The sequence below is a fragment of the Zalophus californianus genome, chromosome 14 (genome assembly GCF_009762305.2).
Source record: "Zalophus californianus isolate mZalCal1 chromosome 14, mZalCal1.pri.v2, whole genome shotgun sequence".
Classification (NCBI taxonomy): domain Eukaryota; kingdom Metazoa; phylum Chordata; class Mammalia; order Carnivora; family Otariidae; genus Zalophus; species Zalophus californianus.
In genome coordinates, this window is record NC_045608.1 from 54,737,909 (window position 1) to 54,753,730 (window position 15,822).

Sequence of the window (15,822 nt, forward strand, 5' to 3'; positions counted from 1 at the left end):
TCATTAAAATTTGAACTTAAAAACAACTTAAAAAGAATGAAAGGTGCTTACCATTCCTCAAGAGAAGTTTCAAACTGTCAAAATAAAAGATCTCAATAAAAATCAAATTTTAAATATCTCAAAAAATAATAGTAGACTAGCTTACATTAGAACTCACTGATAAAACTATAAGTACTCCACTTCACAGACCCCATTATATTTTTGTCATACTATACTCTGTTATTTCTAAAACAGATACATACTTCTACTACCTAGTCCTTTTATTACTCCCACCTAATTGTTCTTACCTTTCATCTGTGTTTCTAAACCTTATTACTTCATCAAGGGCCTGTTCAATGCCACTTACTCCCAAAAGACTTTCCATATAATCAGAAGTGCATTATATCTATTAAATTTTAATATATAACCAAAGAGTGGAAAACACTCTGGTAAGTTCCAAATATTTAGCTTTCCATAGTGTCCCTCTTTTAGACCATAAACTCCACGGTAGGAGTCATGTTCTACAAAATATTCTAAGAGTATCCTGGGCTATAAGAGACACAAATTACCAAAAACACAAGGGATACATAATCATAATTTTATGGGTTTCATAGATAATGTCTAATTCCAGATGTTAGCTGGGCATACATGATTACTTCTCTTCAATTCCCATGTCATCCAATATTTCTGGAGAAAGGTATATATGTATGCCAATAAAATCACTGTGACATATATTTTAGAAAAATTCCCACATATAGAAAGAAAACAGATGAGACTGTCAGTGAAAATAGAGCAAAGAAAAATATAACTCAGAAGAAAAAATGAAGACCATTTCAGGGCAGGTAAAAGGCTTCTCTGTGGAGCTCATGAAAAATTCCTAGTATGTAAGAATAAGTAGGTGATAATCAAAGTAAATAACTGACGGCCTGCCTGTGGTGAGGTAGACTAGTATTATTGCTTTCCACTCTCAGAATCCAGAATACATGGCTGAGAAGATGGCTTCTTGTCATTGCCATGAGAATAACTCTCTAGCCACACTGGAGATCTGACTAGGATGGAGAGGCTAAGAATGGAAGTTGTGGTTCTAGAGAGAAACAAAACAGAGCCTACATAACTAGCAGAATCTCACATAAAAACAAACAAGTGGATAAAGGAAAAATAAAGGCTGATTCATCAATGCATGAAAATACTTGAAGGTGCTACAACAAACTCAAATGTATGCTTATTTAAGTAAAAAGACAGTCCCTCAAGTCCTTGCCTAAACATATTACCTCCTATTTACAAAGAATTCCAGTATAATTTTTTATTTACTGGATAAAAGCCTTTATTGTAAGAAGGCTCTGACAGCTGCTAAGAAGCAAACAAATAACAGCAACAACAAAAACAACAAAACCAGCAAAAAACTTATGCTCACAACCATTTATCAGTCTGGTCCATCATTTATAAATACAAAAAACAAAAAAAGTATACAAATATTTAAGGAAAGATTAGAGCACTAAAAAAACAAAATTTACTTAAGATATAACATATACTGGAATGGATATAAGTGATATAATAACAAATTCAAGGCATATATATATTTCTCCATAATATTAAAAAAATCGGAAGATGAAATTTAGTATAAGAATGTTGTTATCCAAATATGAAAAAGACTGAAATAGTAATCATTTCATTATATATATATGATACATATGAGATCTATATAGGAGAATTTAGTTTATTGTAAAATTTACATTACAAATCAAGAGATTTGTGTATATATGAGAATTTAGTTCATTGTAAAATTTACATTACAAATATATGAGATATATATGAGATTATATATGTGAATTTAGTTTATTGTAAAATTTACAATATATATATGTATGAGATATATATATATATACGAGAATTTGTTTTTTGTAAAATTTACATTACAAATCAAGGGAGATGGACAAGTCAATGAATGATATAAGGATAGTTTAAACAATTATTTAGAAGAGATAAAGTACGTGCCTCATGCCATAAAGTAGTAAACTTCAGATTTGAAAAAGCCAAAGTGTAAAAAAGGAAGTATTGAAAATAGTAAAATATTTTAATAATCTTGATATGAGGAAAATTTTGTTAGATGATACAAAATTTGTCAGATAAGGGATCGATTTTACATACAAATTTCTCTATGAAAGAGTACTATAAATAATTTAAAAATTAGTATAAGCAGAAAAAAAATTTTGTAACAAAAGAGATAAAAAAATACTTCTACACATATATAAAAATTAACAAACACAAGAAAAAAATTGGGAAAACTATATGAACAGTAATTAACAGAAAATTAAATGCAAAAGGGCAGAAAGCATAGGATGCTTTATTTATGTGTGCCAACTGATCTATATGTATTTATCCATATCTATGTATATGCATATACACTTATATACACACAGATGTATGTTAAATGAAAACTATATATATATTAATATGTAAAAGAACCAATAATTTAACATTAAGTTTTCATCAACTTGACCATCTCCCTCATTACCTCATACTTAGACCTCCCTTCTAAACTAGTTTCAGTATTTGCTACACTGCTGAACTTTTTTTATGCTAACAGTATAATAGATTTAATGGAATCTAAAAAACTCTGAAGAGACTAAATTCATCTACATAATAAAAAAACTGATGAATGCAGTTGTTTGAAATCCTATTACATTTTATATGTAATATTACAAGCTTATTTTAAAATGTATATGTACCAAGAATAACCAAAGAAGTATAAAAAGGGAAAAAAAGAGGGAACCACCATACCAGATAGTAAAACATATTATGAAGCATGTTTAGTAAAATAAGGTATTGTAATAGAGAGGTAAAATTAACCATTAGAATGATGGAGTCAGGAATAGATATAATCATATATGAAAACATGATATAGGATACTGTACAGCTGATTTCTAAGAAATGACTGGATTTTGCAACGAAATTAATGTTAAGAAAAGTAAGAACCATGAGAGATGATGGACTCTGAAAAACAAACTGAGGGTTCTAGAGGGGAGGGGGGTAGGGGGATGGGTTAGCCTGGTGATGGGCATTGAGGAGGGCACGTTCTGCATGGAGCACTGGGTGTTATGAACAAACAATGAATCATGGAACACTGCACCAAAAACTAATGATGTAATATATGGTGATTAACATAACAATAAAAAAATTAAAAAAAAAAGAAAAGTAATTTTTCATATTTTTATGAATGAAAATAACTACCTATTCCATTCTTTGTGTCTACACACAAAAATAACAATTTCACATTGTTCAACAAATAAATCTCAAGCAAAAACTTTACAATTTTAGAAGAAATAGAAAACTTTTTTAGGACTCTGCAGTAAGAGTTGTTAAACATGATGCAAAACACTTCAAATAAAGGGAAAACACTTCAAACAATAAAAAAATTAAAAAAAAAAGAAAAGTAATTTTTCATATTTTTATGAATGAAAATAACTACCTATTCCATTCTTTGTGTCTACACACAAAAATAACAATTTCACATTGTTCAACAAATAAATCTCAAGCAAAAACTTTACAATTTTAGAAGAAATAGAAAACTTTTTTAGGACTCTGCAGTAAGAGTTGTTAAACATGATGCAAAACACTTCAAATAAAGGGAAAACTTAAAAAGTATATTAAAATTAAAAACTTATTTTAACTAAGAGATATCATAAAGTAAAAAGACAAGTCAAACTGAGAGAGTAACAAACTAAAAGTAGTAATTTGTTCCTACAGGCCAATAAGAAAATCCAAATAAACCCAAAAGAAAATGGACGAAAGATAAACAGGCAGAGAAGAGAATGAGCATTCAATGAGTATATTATTAGATCCTAAGCTAATTAATAATAGGAAATATTATCCCTTGGTTTTGAAAACTGGTAACACACTCCTGCATACTACAGAAACTTACCATCGGGCTGATTTATATAACAGTTCTAAGAAGCCATGTGAAGTTGAAGCATCACAAGAATTATCTGATTGGGTTTAATCTCATAACACAAAAGCCATGGACATATTATTTTTTTTCTTTAACATCATTTAGTTTCCTTTAATTAATTTTTATGTTATCTTAAATAGTACTGTTTTATTAAAATAGATATCATTTTACAACAGTTTAAGACTTAACAGAAAAGTTGGAAAGATAATACAGAGATTTCATAAATATTCTGGACCACATTTTCCGTATTTTAACATCTTACATTAGGATAGTACATTTGTTACAATTAATTAAGCAGTACTGATACATTATTACTAACTGAAGTTTTTTGTTCCAATTTTCTTAATTTTTTTAATTGAGATAAAATTTGTGTTTAGAACACGAGGCCTATTTGAGAGATACTGTAGAATTACAATGGCATTTTAAAGATAAAGCTTATCAACTAAAACATTTTGAGGAACAAAAGGCAAAATTGGAAGAAGCTAATGCAAAGCTTCAAGCAGACATAGACTACATGAATATATGATTTGCAAACATTTTCTTCCATTATGTAGGTTGTGTTTCACTTTCTTGATAATGTCCCTTGATGTACAAAATACAAAAGTTCTTAATATTGATGAAGTTCAGTTTATCCTTTTTTTCTTTTGTTACTTATGCTTTTGGTGTCATATCTAAGAATTCATAGCAAAATCCCAGGTCATGAAGATTTACCTCTGTGTTTTCTTCTATGAGTGTTATGGTTTTAACACTTACATTTAAGCCTTTGATATATTTTGTACATAGAAGGCATGTATATTCTTGGGGTCAAAGGTAAGATAATGGAGGATTAAAAATGGCTCCCTTTGTCCTTTACACTTCCTTCCATTAACAGGCAAACCCTATTCTCCCAACCCTTAAATATTGCCTGGATTTGGGATTTGCATTGAACAACAGATGTATCAGAAGAAATATACAACTTCTAAGTAAAGTCTCAAGAGACCTTGAAGCCTCTGCTGTCACTCTCTTACTCCTCCAAGCTTCCCAATCAGATTAATATGAAACCCCAAAGTTCTTATGGGAATTGGACTAAAAACCAAAAGATTCAAAATGCAAAGACAATTCTAATTTAGAGTAGTGTTATAGACAAAATTGTGTCCCTCTAAAATGTGTATGTTGAAGCCCTAATCTCTAATGTGACTATATTTGAAGATAGGATGTTGAAGGAGAAAATTAAAGTTAAATGATGTCATAGGATAGGGTCCTAATCCAATAAAACCGGTGTTTTTATTAGAAGACAAAAAGACACCAGCGCTCTCTCTCTCTCTCTCTCCATGTGGGCACAGAAGAAAGGCCAAGTGAGAACACAGTGAGGAAGTCATTTACAAGCCAAGAAGAGAATCCTCAGTAGAAACCATGACACTACCTTGATTTTGGACTTCTACCCTCCAGAAGTGTGAGAAAATAACCTTCTGTTAAGTCTCCCAGTCTGACTTTTTTTTTTTTTTTTTTTTTTTTTTTTTTTATGGCAGCTTGAACAAACTAATACAGGAAAAAGTTTGGGATAGCTACCCAGGCCTATTTCTTATGGAAATCTAAGTACCTCTCTGAACTAAGAGCTCAGAGTAAAGCAGAGATGAGAACCACAAATTAGGAAACTATCCCCAGGAAGCAGAATGAAGTCTTAGGCAAGAAACTTTTCTTAGACTCACATGTGGTAGGCCTAATACCATGTGCCCTCATAAATTTCAGAATTTTAGGCATTAGTGAAAGATGTATCTTTCATTTCTCCCCTTTTTGAATAACAGTATTTACTTTGATAATTTTGTCCCTGCTCCACCATTGCTGGCAAAGTGTACAGGACCAGTATTTAACATCATTTTAATTCATAGACCATCAGGTCAAAAGAAGCTGAAACCAGAGAACTTCATCTGCATCAGATCTGCTACAGAACATATAATCATGGACCTCTGCATGACACCATAATAGAAAAAACTTTTGGGAAGTTGGTGATTATAGTCTGCAATTGGATGGGTTGTTAAATCATGCTGGCAATGGGCAAACTGATAGATTGATTGCTACACAAATTGTTCCCAAAGAATCACATCTCCTGGCATCCTCCTCTTGTCTAATACTCTACCACATTAAAAGAGGGATTAATTATGTGCTTTACTTTGGCCAGTAGGACTTGAGCAAACATAAAACAAGCAAATATTTTAAGCTCTTGCCCACTGAGATTTGTCCTCCTAGAACATTGTCCCAGACGTGGGTGTGAGACCATCTTAATCACCATTTCCAGTTAAGTTAGCAGATGTGTATATCCATATGATTGGCCCCAGGCAAGAACTCACAAATTTACCCATCTGAGCTCAGAACAAATTACTCAATGGAAATCAAATAAATGCTTGTTCTAGCCACAAAATTTTAGAGGGAGACAGAAAGACAGAGAGAAAGAGTGTGTGTATGTATGCCTATACCAATAGATAGAAAAAACAATGCTTTATTTTTCTGAAGATATTTTCTTTAGAGTAATAGGGACCAAATCCAGATTGTAATGAAAAAATGAGCAATTGGGAGGTGAGGAAACAAATGCTAAATTTAGGTAATCCTTTTCAGATGTTAAGTAAAACAAGAAGAAAGAGAAAAAGGAATATATTTAAAGGTATGTGTGGGATTAAAAAAATTTTCTTGAAAACAAGAGAAACATTAATATTTTAAACGTTGACAGAAGTGAGTTAAGAAAAAAAAAGGAAATTTGGAAGATAGATATGAACACCTGATGGAACAAGATCCTTACAAAAGCTGAAGATGAAATGCAGGTAAGGGGAGTAGCCACCGATGGGGGAAGGAAATTTTCCATGGAAGGACAAAAGGAATAATATTTATGGAATTCAAGGATGTTCATAAGTGGGATAACAAGAGTTTGAAGCATTTCTGTTATCATACCTTCTATTTTCTTTGGGAAGTAAGAGATGAATGATTAGTAAGGTAGAGGATTTGGAGACTTGAACAAAAGAGAGGACTAGAGTAGCCACCAGAGAATACTAGAGAAAGCTCTGGTTGACCAGCAATAATTTGAGAGCACTATTAAAGGTCCCATTGAGGTTGGAAACATTGTATGTATAACATCTCAAATTGGGATTATTGTGTAATGTTCTCTGACACTATTCAGCAGTCTGGGATACAGGAGTGGAGATGTCAGACCATCAGAGAGATCTCATCAGGGCTGGCATTTTGTCAGACTAGAAGGATGGTAGGATAAAAAAGTAAAGAACCAGATACACCAATAGTGAGTGTTTTAAAAGATGAATTCATTAGTCAAGGAAGTAAAGGAAAATGGGGATGACAGAATGGGACATAATGAATATTTCAGGATTTGAAGTGTCCTTAAGTTTCAAATGAAATATAATAGAATTAACAGAATTAGAGAACTCAAAGTATCAGAGATTTGGTCAGTAGGGTCAGATGATTAAATACTACTTTTCAGAATTGAAAACATATATGAAATGGTGTAAGCACAGCAAAATTTTATAATTGGAATCATAAGCATTTTAACAGTCATATTTTTTTTGGTCCTCATAGCTGAAATACTCTCAGGAATAGATGACACAGCATGGTGGAGAACAGGATGTTCTGAGATCTCAGACACACTGTCTGGATGCTAGCTCTGCCACTGACTATGTGATCTTGGCGGAAATCAACCTCTGGAATCAGTTTCCTCATCTGAAAATGGGGATAATGGCAGTTTCTAACTCACAAGGTTTCCATAAGTTTTCAGTGAAATTATACATGATATACAGTAGGCACCTAATCAGTATTAGCTTTATCACTGTTATTGATAATATTATTATTTTTGTATAATACATTCTTTATATTTTAAAAAATGATTTCTAAATACTTCTCTATGTCACCCTTTCAAATCACGGTAACATTTTAATGATCTGTATTGATTAAATGAAATGAAAAAATTTTCAGTTCAGTAGCGAACACTCCAAATTAAATGAAGCAATCTCTAGGCAGTCTTAAAAATAGGTAGAAGAAAAAAAAAACAAAACCTTTTACTTGTATGGGAAGATATCCAGGTAATTATTTCCGTCATATTGCCATGTTTTCTCATTCTTTGCAAAAATATAGAGAACATGTTCATAGTAACTCTAAAGAATTTTCTTTTCAAAATTCAAAACTGCAATTAAACTGCTATGAATGCACAGACAAGCTTTTGGTAGATTCATCTCTGCTAAACACAGGTTTGACAGTATTTATTCTGACTATAATGGAAACCACTGTGATTTAATGGACAAACTATAATGGTTGATCCAAAAAAGATTGATCTTTCACTCATTTAATGTAGTCCATACCCAAAGTAGATGACAGCTTTACAATTATTTATAGAGCTTTATCTAATAAAAGATTAAGATGATCCTGATTAAAACAAACAAGCATTCTCCCCAAAAGAAACCCCACAACCATCAACAGTAGCCCCCAGCCCTAGGAAACTAATGTGCTGTGTCTACAGAGTGACCTATTTCACATTAATGGGATCATACAATGTGTGGTCTTTTGTGATTATGGTAATGATTACACAACTCTGTAAATACACTAAAAACCACTGATTTCTACACTTTTATTTTTTTTAAAAGATTTTATTTATTTATTTGACACAGAGAGAGAGACAGAAAGAGAGGGAATTATAAGCAGGGGGAGTGGGAGAGGGAGAACAGGCTTCCCACTGAGCAGGAAGCCGAATGCGGGGCTCAATCCCAGGACCCCGGGATCACGACCTAAGCCGAAGGCAGGTGCTTAACGACTGAGCCACCCAGGTGCTCCTGAATTCTACACTTTAAATGAGAAACTTTATGATATGTAAATTACCTCAATAAAGCTGTTTTAAAAATCAAGCAGTTTATAGAAAAACACAATTGACAATTTAGACAAAAGTGAAAAGGCTTCAGTTAAAAGAAGAAAAACTGCAGATCTAGAAAGGGCAAAACTTTCTTTCTGTCCTTGACTCCACCCCAATCCCATCATAAATGTACTCCTTGCAGTCCCTAAGAAAAACCCAACAGGTAAAGACAGTGTCTGTGACTACAGACAATGAATGAATAAAATTCAAAAATGTTAAACTCCTCCCAAAGGTACAAGCAACTGATAATTTTTATTAGATTAATTCCTTTTAAGTGGTAAAAATGTTGAGAAGAAATGTCCTTTTTCTGCATTTTTTTCAGGCATTCTAGAATTATCAAAATACACCCACACATTTACAAAAATTTGGTATTTTCTCAGGAATAATTGCATACTTTAACTATTTCTAACACAAGTAACCTACTCTACTTGAAACTAGATTTTATGCTTAGATTTAACAAATTCTGAATTATGATCTACAGGAAAATATAATACATAATCTTTTCACAAAAACCCACATGTGTTTACCTTGTTGGAAGTAAGAGATCCTAGTAGCTTGTGTTTATCAAAAAAATCAGTAGCTATGGGCGCCTGGGTGGCTCATTTGGTTGAGCGACCGCCTTTGGCTCAGGTCATGATCCTGGAGTCCTGGGATTGAGTCCCACATCAGGTTCCCTGTTCGGTGGGGAGTCTGCTTCTCCCTCTGATCCTCCCCCCTCTCGTGCTCGTTCTCTCTCTCTCTCTCTCAAATAAATAAATAAATAAATAAATAAATAAATAAATAAATAATCTTTAAAAAAAAAAGGGTACTTGGGTGGCTCAGTTGGTTAAGCGACTGCCTTCAGCTCAGGTCATGATCCTGGAGTCCCAGGATCGAGTCCCACATCGGGCTCCCTGCTTAGCAGGGAGTCTGCTTCTCCCTCTGACCTTCCTTCCTCTCATGCTTTCTCTCCATCATTCTCTCTCTCTCAATAAATAAATAAAAATCTTTAAAAAAAATCTTACTTATAAAAAAAGTAAAAAAAAATCACAAGCTATATTTTCAAAATTTCCTTCAAGTCCTATTTCTTAATTTTCTTTAAATTTTTCAATAAAGAGAAAGAGGAGCAAGATGGCGGAGGAGTAGGAGACCTAAATTTCCTCTGGTCCCAGGAATTCAGCTGGATAGGTATCAAACCATTCTGAACACCTACGAACTGAACAGGAGATCGAAAAAAAGAATAGCAGCAACACTCTGAATAGAAAAGTAACCACTATTGAAAGGGATCCTCTAAGCAAAGAGAGAGCCTAAAAGTAACGTAACAGAAAGGAACACAGACAATATACAGTAACAGTCACCTCATAGGCAATACAATGGCACTAAATTCATATCTTTCAATAGTTACCCTGAATGTAAATGGGCTAAATGCCCCAACCAAAAGACACAGGGTATCAAATTGGATAAAAAAACAAGACCCATCGATATGCTGTCTGCAAGAGACTCATTTTAGAACCAAAGACACCTCCAGATTGAAAGTGAGGGCGTGGAAAACCATTTACCATGCTAATGGACACCAAAAGAAAGCTGGGGTGGCAATCCTTACATCAGACAAATTAGATTTTAAACCAAAGACTGTAATAAGAGATGAGGAAGGACACTATATCCTACTTAAAGGGTCTGTCCAACAAGAAGAACTTAACATTTGTAAATATCTATGCCCCTGACATGGGAGCAGCCAATTATATAAGCCAATTAATAACAGAATCAAAGAAACACATCAACAGCAATACAATAATAGTAGGGGACTTTAACACTCCCCCTCAATGAAATGGACAGATCATCTAAGCAAAAGATCAACAAGGAAATCAAGACTTTAAATGACACACTGGACAAAATGGACTTCACAGATATATTCAGAACATTCCAACCCAAAGCAACAGAATACACATTCTTCTCTAGTGCCCATAGAACATTCTCCAGGATAGATCACATCCTAGGTCACAAATCAGGTCTCAACCGGTACCAAAAGACTGGGATCATTCCTTGCATATTTTTGGACCACAATGCTTTGAAACTAGAACTCAATCACAAGAGGAAAGTCAGAAAGAACTCAAATATATGGAGGCTAAAGAGCACCCTACTAAAGAATGAATGGGTCAACCAGGAAATTAAAGAATTAAAATAATTCACGGAAACCAATGAAAATGAAAACACAACTGTTCAAAATCTTTGGGATGCAGCAAAGGCAGTCCTAGGAGGAAAGTATATAGCAATACAAGGCTTTCTCAAGAAACAAGAAAGGTCTCAAAAACACAACCTAGCCCTACACCTAAAGGAGCTGGAGAAAGAACAGCAAATAAAGCCTAAACCCAGCAGGAGAAGAGAAATACTAAAGATCAGAGCAGAAATCAATGAAATAGAAATGAAAAGAACTGTAGAACAGATCAATGAAACTAGGAGCTGGTTCTTTGAAAGAATTAATAAGATTGATAAACCCTTGGCCAGAATTATCAAAAAGAAAAATGACCCAAGTAAATAAAATCATGAATGAAAGAGGAGAGATCACAACCAACACCAAAGAAATACAAACAATTATAAGAACGAATTAGAGTAACTCTATGCCAGCAAATTAGATAACCTGGAAGAAATGGATGCATTCCTAGAGATGAATAAACTACCAAAACTGAACCAGGAAGAAATAGAAAACCTGAATACACCTATAACCACTAAGGAAATTGAAGCAGTAATCAAAAATCTCCCAACAAACAGTAGCCCAGGGTGAGATGGCTTCCCAGGGGAATTCTACCAAATATTTAAAGAAGAATTAATCCCAAAATTCTTTTGAAACTGTTCCAGAAAATAGAAGTGGAAGGAAAACTTCCAAATGTGTTTTATGAGGCCACCATTACCTTGATCACAAAACCAGACAAAGACCCCATCAAAAAGGAGAACTAAAGACTAATATCCTTGATGAACATGGATGCAAAATTCTCACCAAAATACTAGCCAATAGGATCCAACAGTACATTAAAGGGATTATTCACCATGACCAAGTGGGATTTTCCTGGGCTGCAAGGTTAGGTCAACATCCACAAATCAATCAATGTGATACAATACATTATTAAAAGAAAGAACAAGAACCATATGATCCTCTCAATAGATGCAGAAAAAGCATTTGACAAAGTACAGCACCCTTTCTTGATCAAAACTATTCAGAGTGTAGGGATAGAGGGTACATACCTCAATATCATAAAAGCCATCTATGAAAAACCAACACTGAATAGCATTCTCAATGGGGAAAAACTGAGAGCTCTCCCCCTAAGGTCAGGAACATGGTAGCGATGTCAACTATCACTCCAGCTATTCAACATAGATTTAGAAGTCCTAGCCACAGCAATCAGACAACAAAAAGAAATAAAAGGCAACCGAACCGGCAAAGAAGAAGTCAAACCCTCACTCTTTGCAGATGACATGATACTTTACGTGCAAAACCCAGAAGACTCCACCCCAAAACTGCTAGAACTCATGCAGGAAATTCAGTAAAGTGGCATGATATAAAAATCAATGCACAGAAATCAGAGGCATTCCTATACACCAACAACAAGACAGAAAAGAGAAATTAAGGATTGATTCCATTTACAATTGCACCCAAAACCATAAGATACCTAGGAATAAATCTAACCAAAGAGGCAAAGAATCTGTACTCAGAAAACTATAGAATACTCATGAAAGCAATTGAGGAAGACACAAAGAAATGGAAAAATGTTCCATGCTCATGGATTGGAAGAACAAATATTGTGAAGATGTCAATGCTACCTAGAGCAATCTACACATTTAATGCAATCCCCATATCAAAATACCGTTACTTTTTTCAAAGAAATGGAACAAATAATCCAAAATTTCTTTGGAACCAGAAAAGAGCCAGGATAGCCAAAGGAATGTTGAAAAAGAAAAGCAAAGCCGGTGGCATCACAATCCAGACTTCCAGCTCTATTACAAAGCTGTCATCATCAAGACAGTATGGTACTGGCACAAAAACAGACACATAGATCAATGGAACAGAATAGAGAGCCCAGAAATGGACCCTCAACTCTATGGTCAACTAATCTTCGACAAAGCAGGAAAGAATGTCCAATGGAAAAAAGACAGTTTCTTCAACAAATGGTGTTGGGCAAATTGGACAGCCACATGCAGAAGAATGAAACTGGACCATTGCCTTACACCACACACAAAAAAAGACTCCAAATGGTTGAAAGACCTAAATGTGAGACAGGAGTCCATCAAAATCCTAGAGGAGAACACAGGCAGCAACCTCTTCGACCTCAGCCGCAGCAACTTCTTCCTAGAACCATCGCCAAAGGCAAGGGAAGCAAGGGCAAAAATGAACTATTGGCACTTCATCAAGATAAAAAGCTTTTGCACAGCAAAGGAAACAGTCAGCAAAACCAAAAGACAACGAACAGAATGGGAGAAGATATTTGCAAATGACATATCAGATAAAGGACTAGTATCCAAAATCTACAAAGAACTTATCAAACTCAACAGCCAAAAAACAAATGATCCAATCAAGAAATGGACAGAAGACATGAACAGACATTTTTCCAAAGAAGACATCCAAATGGCCACAGACACATGAATAACTGCTCAACATCGCTTGGCATCAGGGAAATCGAAATCAAAACCTCAATGAGATACCACCTCACACCAGTCAGAATGGCTAAAATTAACAAGTCAGGAAATGACAGATGTTGGCAGGGATGTGGAGAAAGGGGAACCCTTCTACACTGTTGGTGGAAATGCAAGCAGGTGCAGCCACTCTGGAAAACAGTATGGAGGTTCATGAAAAAGTTGAAAATAGTGCTACTCTATGATCTAGGAATTGCACTACTGGGTATTTACCCCAAAGATACAAACGTACTGATCCAAAGCGGTATGTGCACCCCAATGTTTATAGCAGCAATATCCACAATAGCCAAACAATGGAAAGAGCCAAGATGTCCATCAACAGATGAATGGATAAAGAAGATGTGGTGTGTGTGTGTGTGTGTGTGTGTGTGTGTGTGTGTGTGTGTGTATAATGGAATATTATGTAGCCATCAAATGTATCATATAATCTCACTGATATGAGGAATTCTTAATCTCAGGAAACAAACTGAGGGTTGCTGGAGTGGTGGGGGGTGGGAGGGATGGGGTGGCTGAGTGATGGACACTGGGGAGGGTACGTGCTATGGTGAATGCTCTGAATTGTGTAAGACTGTTGAATCATAGACCTGTACCTCTGAAACAAATAATACATTATATGTTAAAAAAAAAAAAAAAGATAGTAGGATGGCAAAAATGAAGGAGGGGAAATTGGAGGGGGAGACGAACCATGAGATACTATGGACTCTGAGAAACAAACTGAGGGTTCTAGAGGGGAAGGGAGTGGGGGGATGGGGTAGCCTGGTGATGGGTATTAAAGAGGGCACGTATTGAAAGAAGCACTGGGTGTTATACGCAAACAATGGTTCATGGAACACTACATCAAAAACTAATGATGTAATGTATGGTGATTAATATAACATAATAAAATAAAATTTAAAAAAACAAAAAAATTTTCAATAAAGACTATGAATGTAAAGTTGTCTAGCCAGTACTACAAAAAGTTCATTTTTCCAAGTAATATTGTAAAGTTCTTTTCATTTTGGTAGGTCAGAGAAAAAAAAATCATCTTTAAATAAGATAGGTGGCTACCATTTCATTCCCAAAATATTAATTCAAATATAATTAAATGTCTAATCAATAGTTGAATAGTTGTGGTGACCTAAACAAAAAATATAGCATAAGAAACATAAATAAATATACTCTATAAATATACTCTTTTATCAGTTCAACACTAGCAAATCTAAATACCAAATATGTAGTCAAAATAAAATAAAATAACATTTTTTTAAATTTAGAAAATAGAAAAAGCCTAAAATAAGTCCTGAATTTTTTAAAAAAAAGTTATGAGCATTAATTTCACAATTAATCTTTCAAATAAAGTTTATGTCTATATTTACTTGTTAAACATTATTATCATTATTACAGTTTTTGTCTAGAAGTATATTTATCTGACGTTGTTATTTGTGTACTTCATGTTGTCAAAATACCAACTAACATTCCATGTCAATGTGAGAATTAAGGCCTTCTTTTGCCCTTAAGGATTACAAAATAAAAACTGAAAGGGGATTTGGAGTCAGAAGGAACTCGATTCAAATTCTAACTCTAATGCTTACTACCTGTATAATGATGTATAAATTACTGGACTTTCCTAAATATAAGAATTTTTACCAATAAAATAGGATTCCTGTGAAGCACAAAAACAGAAATATGTATTTGGTAAGTTACTAGAAAATAGCAGATTTTTTTGTTTTTTTACTTTTTTTTAAAGATTTTTTTGAGAGGGAAAGAGAGAGAGAGACTGCACGCACAGGGGATAGCAGCAGAGGCAGAGGGAGATAGAATCTCAAGCAGACACTGCGCTGAGCACAGAGCCCAACATGGGGCTAGATCTCAGGATGCTGAGATCAGGACCTGAGCTGAAACCAAGTCAAATGCTTAACCGACTGTGCCACCCAGACACCCCTAGAAAATAGCAAATGCTTGGTAAATGGTAGCTCTTTACTGTATTGGGTGGATAGGTGTCTCAGATGTATCTAGAAAACAAAGGTTCTGCTTCAGGTCCTCATTTTTTTTCCATTCAACAGACATTTATTGAGCACCTACTATGTATCAGGCTCTAAGCTAAGCACCAGAAGACAGCAAAAAGCAAGTCACTCTGATGCTGGTCCTTTTTTTTTTTTAATTTTTATTTATTTATTTGAGAGAGAGCACACTCATGCTAGAGAGAGCACAAGCAGGGGGAGTGGGAGAGGGCAAAGCAGGCTTCCCGCAGAGCAGGGAGCCCGATGCAGGGTTCGATTCCAGGACCCTGGGATCATGACCTGAACCGAAGGCAGACATTGAACGACTGAGCCACCCAGGCACCCCAAGATGCTGGTCTTTATAAGGCCTT

At 34.5% G+C, this 15,822-nt stretch overlaps 1 protein-coding gene across 7 annotated transcripts in view; it reads right to left on the bottom strand.

Moving 5' to 3' along the window:
- Positions 1–15,822, bottom strand: part of CCDC178 (coiled-coil domain containing 178) — a 448,169-nt gene that overhangs the window by 381,324 nt on the left and 51,023 nt on the right. For all 7 annotated transcript variants that reach the window (XR_003517014.1, XR_003517013.1, XM_027576648.1 and 4 more), the window contains one exon: positions 52–74. Coding sequence is in view for 5 of the 7 variants with exons in the window: in XM_027576648.1 (XP_027432449.1) it covers positions 52–74 (23 nt within the window). In the remaining 2 variants the exon portion in view is untranslated. The remainder of the gene's footprint in view (positions 1–51; positions 75–15,822) is intronic.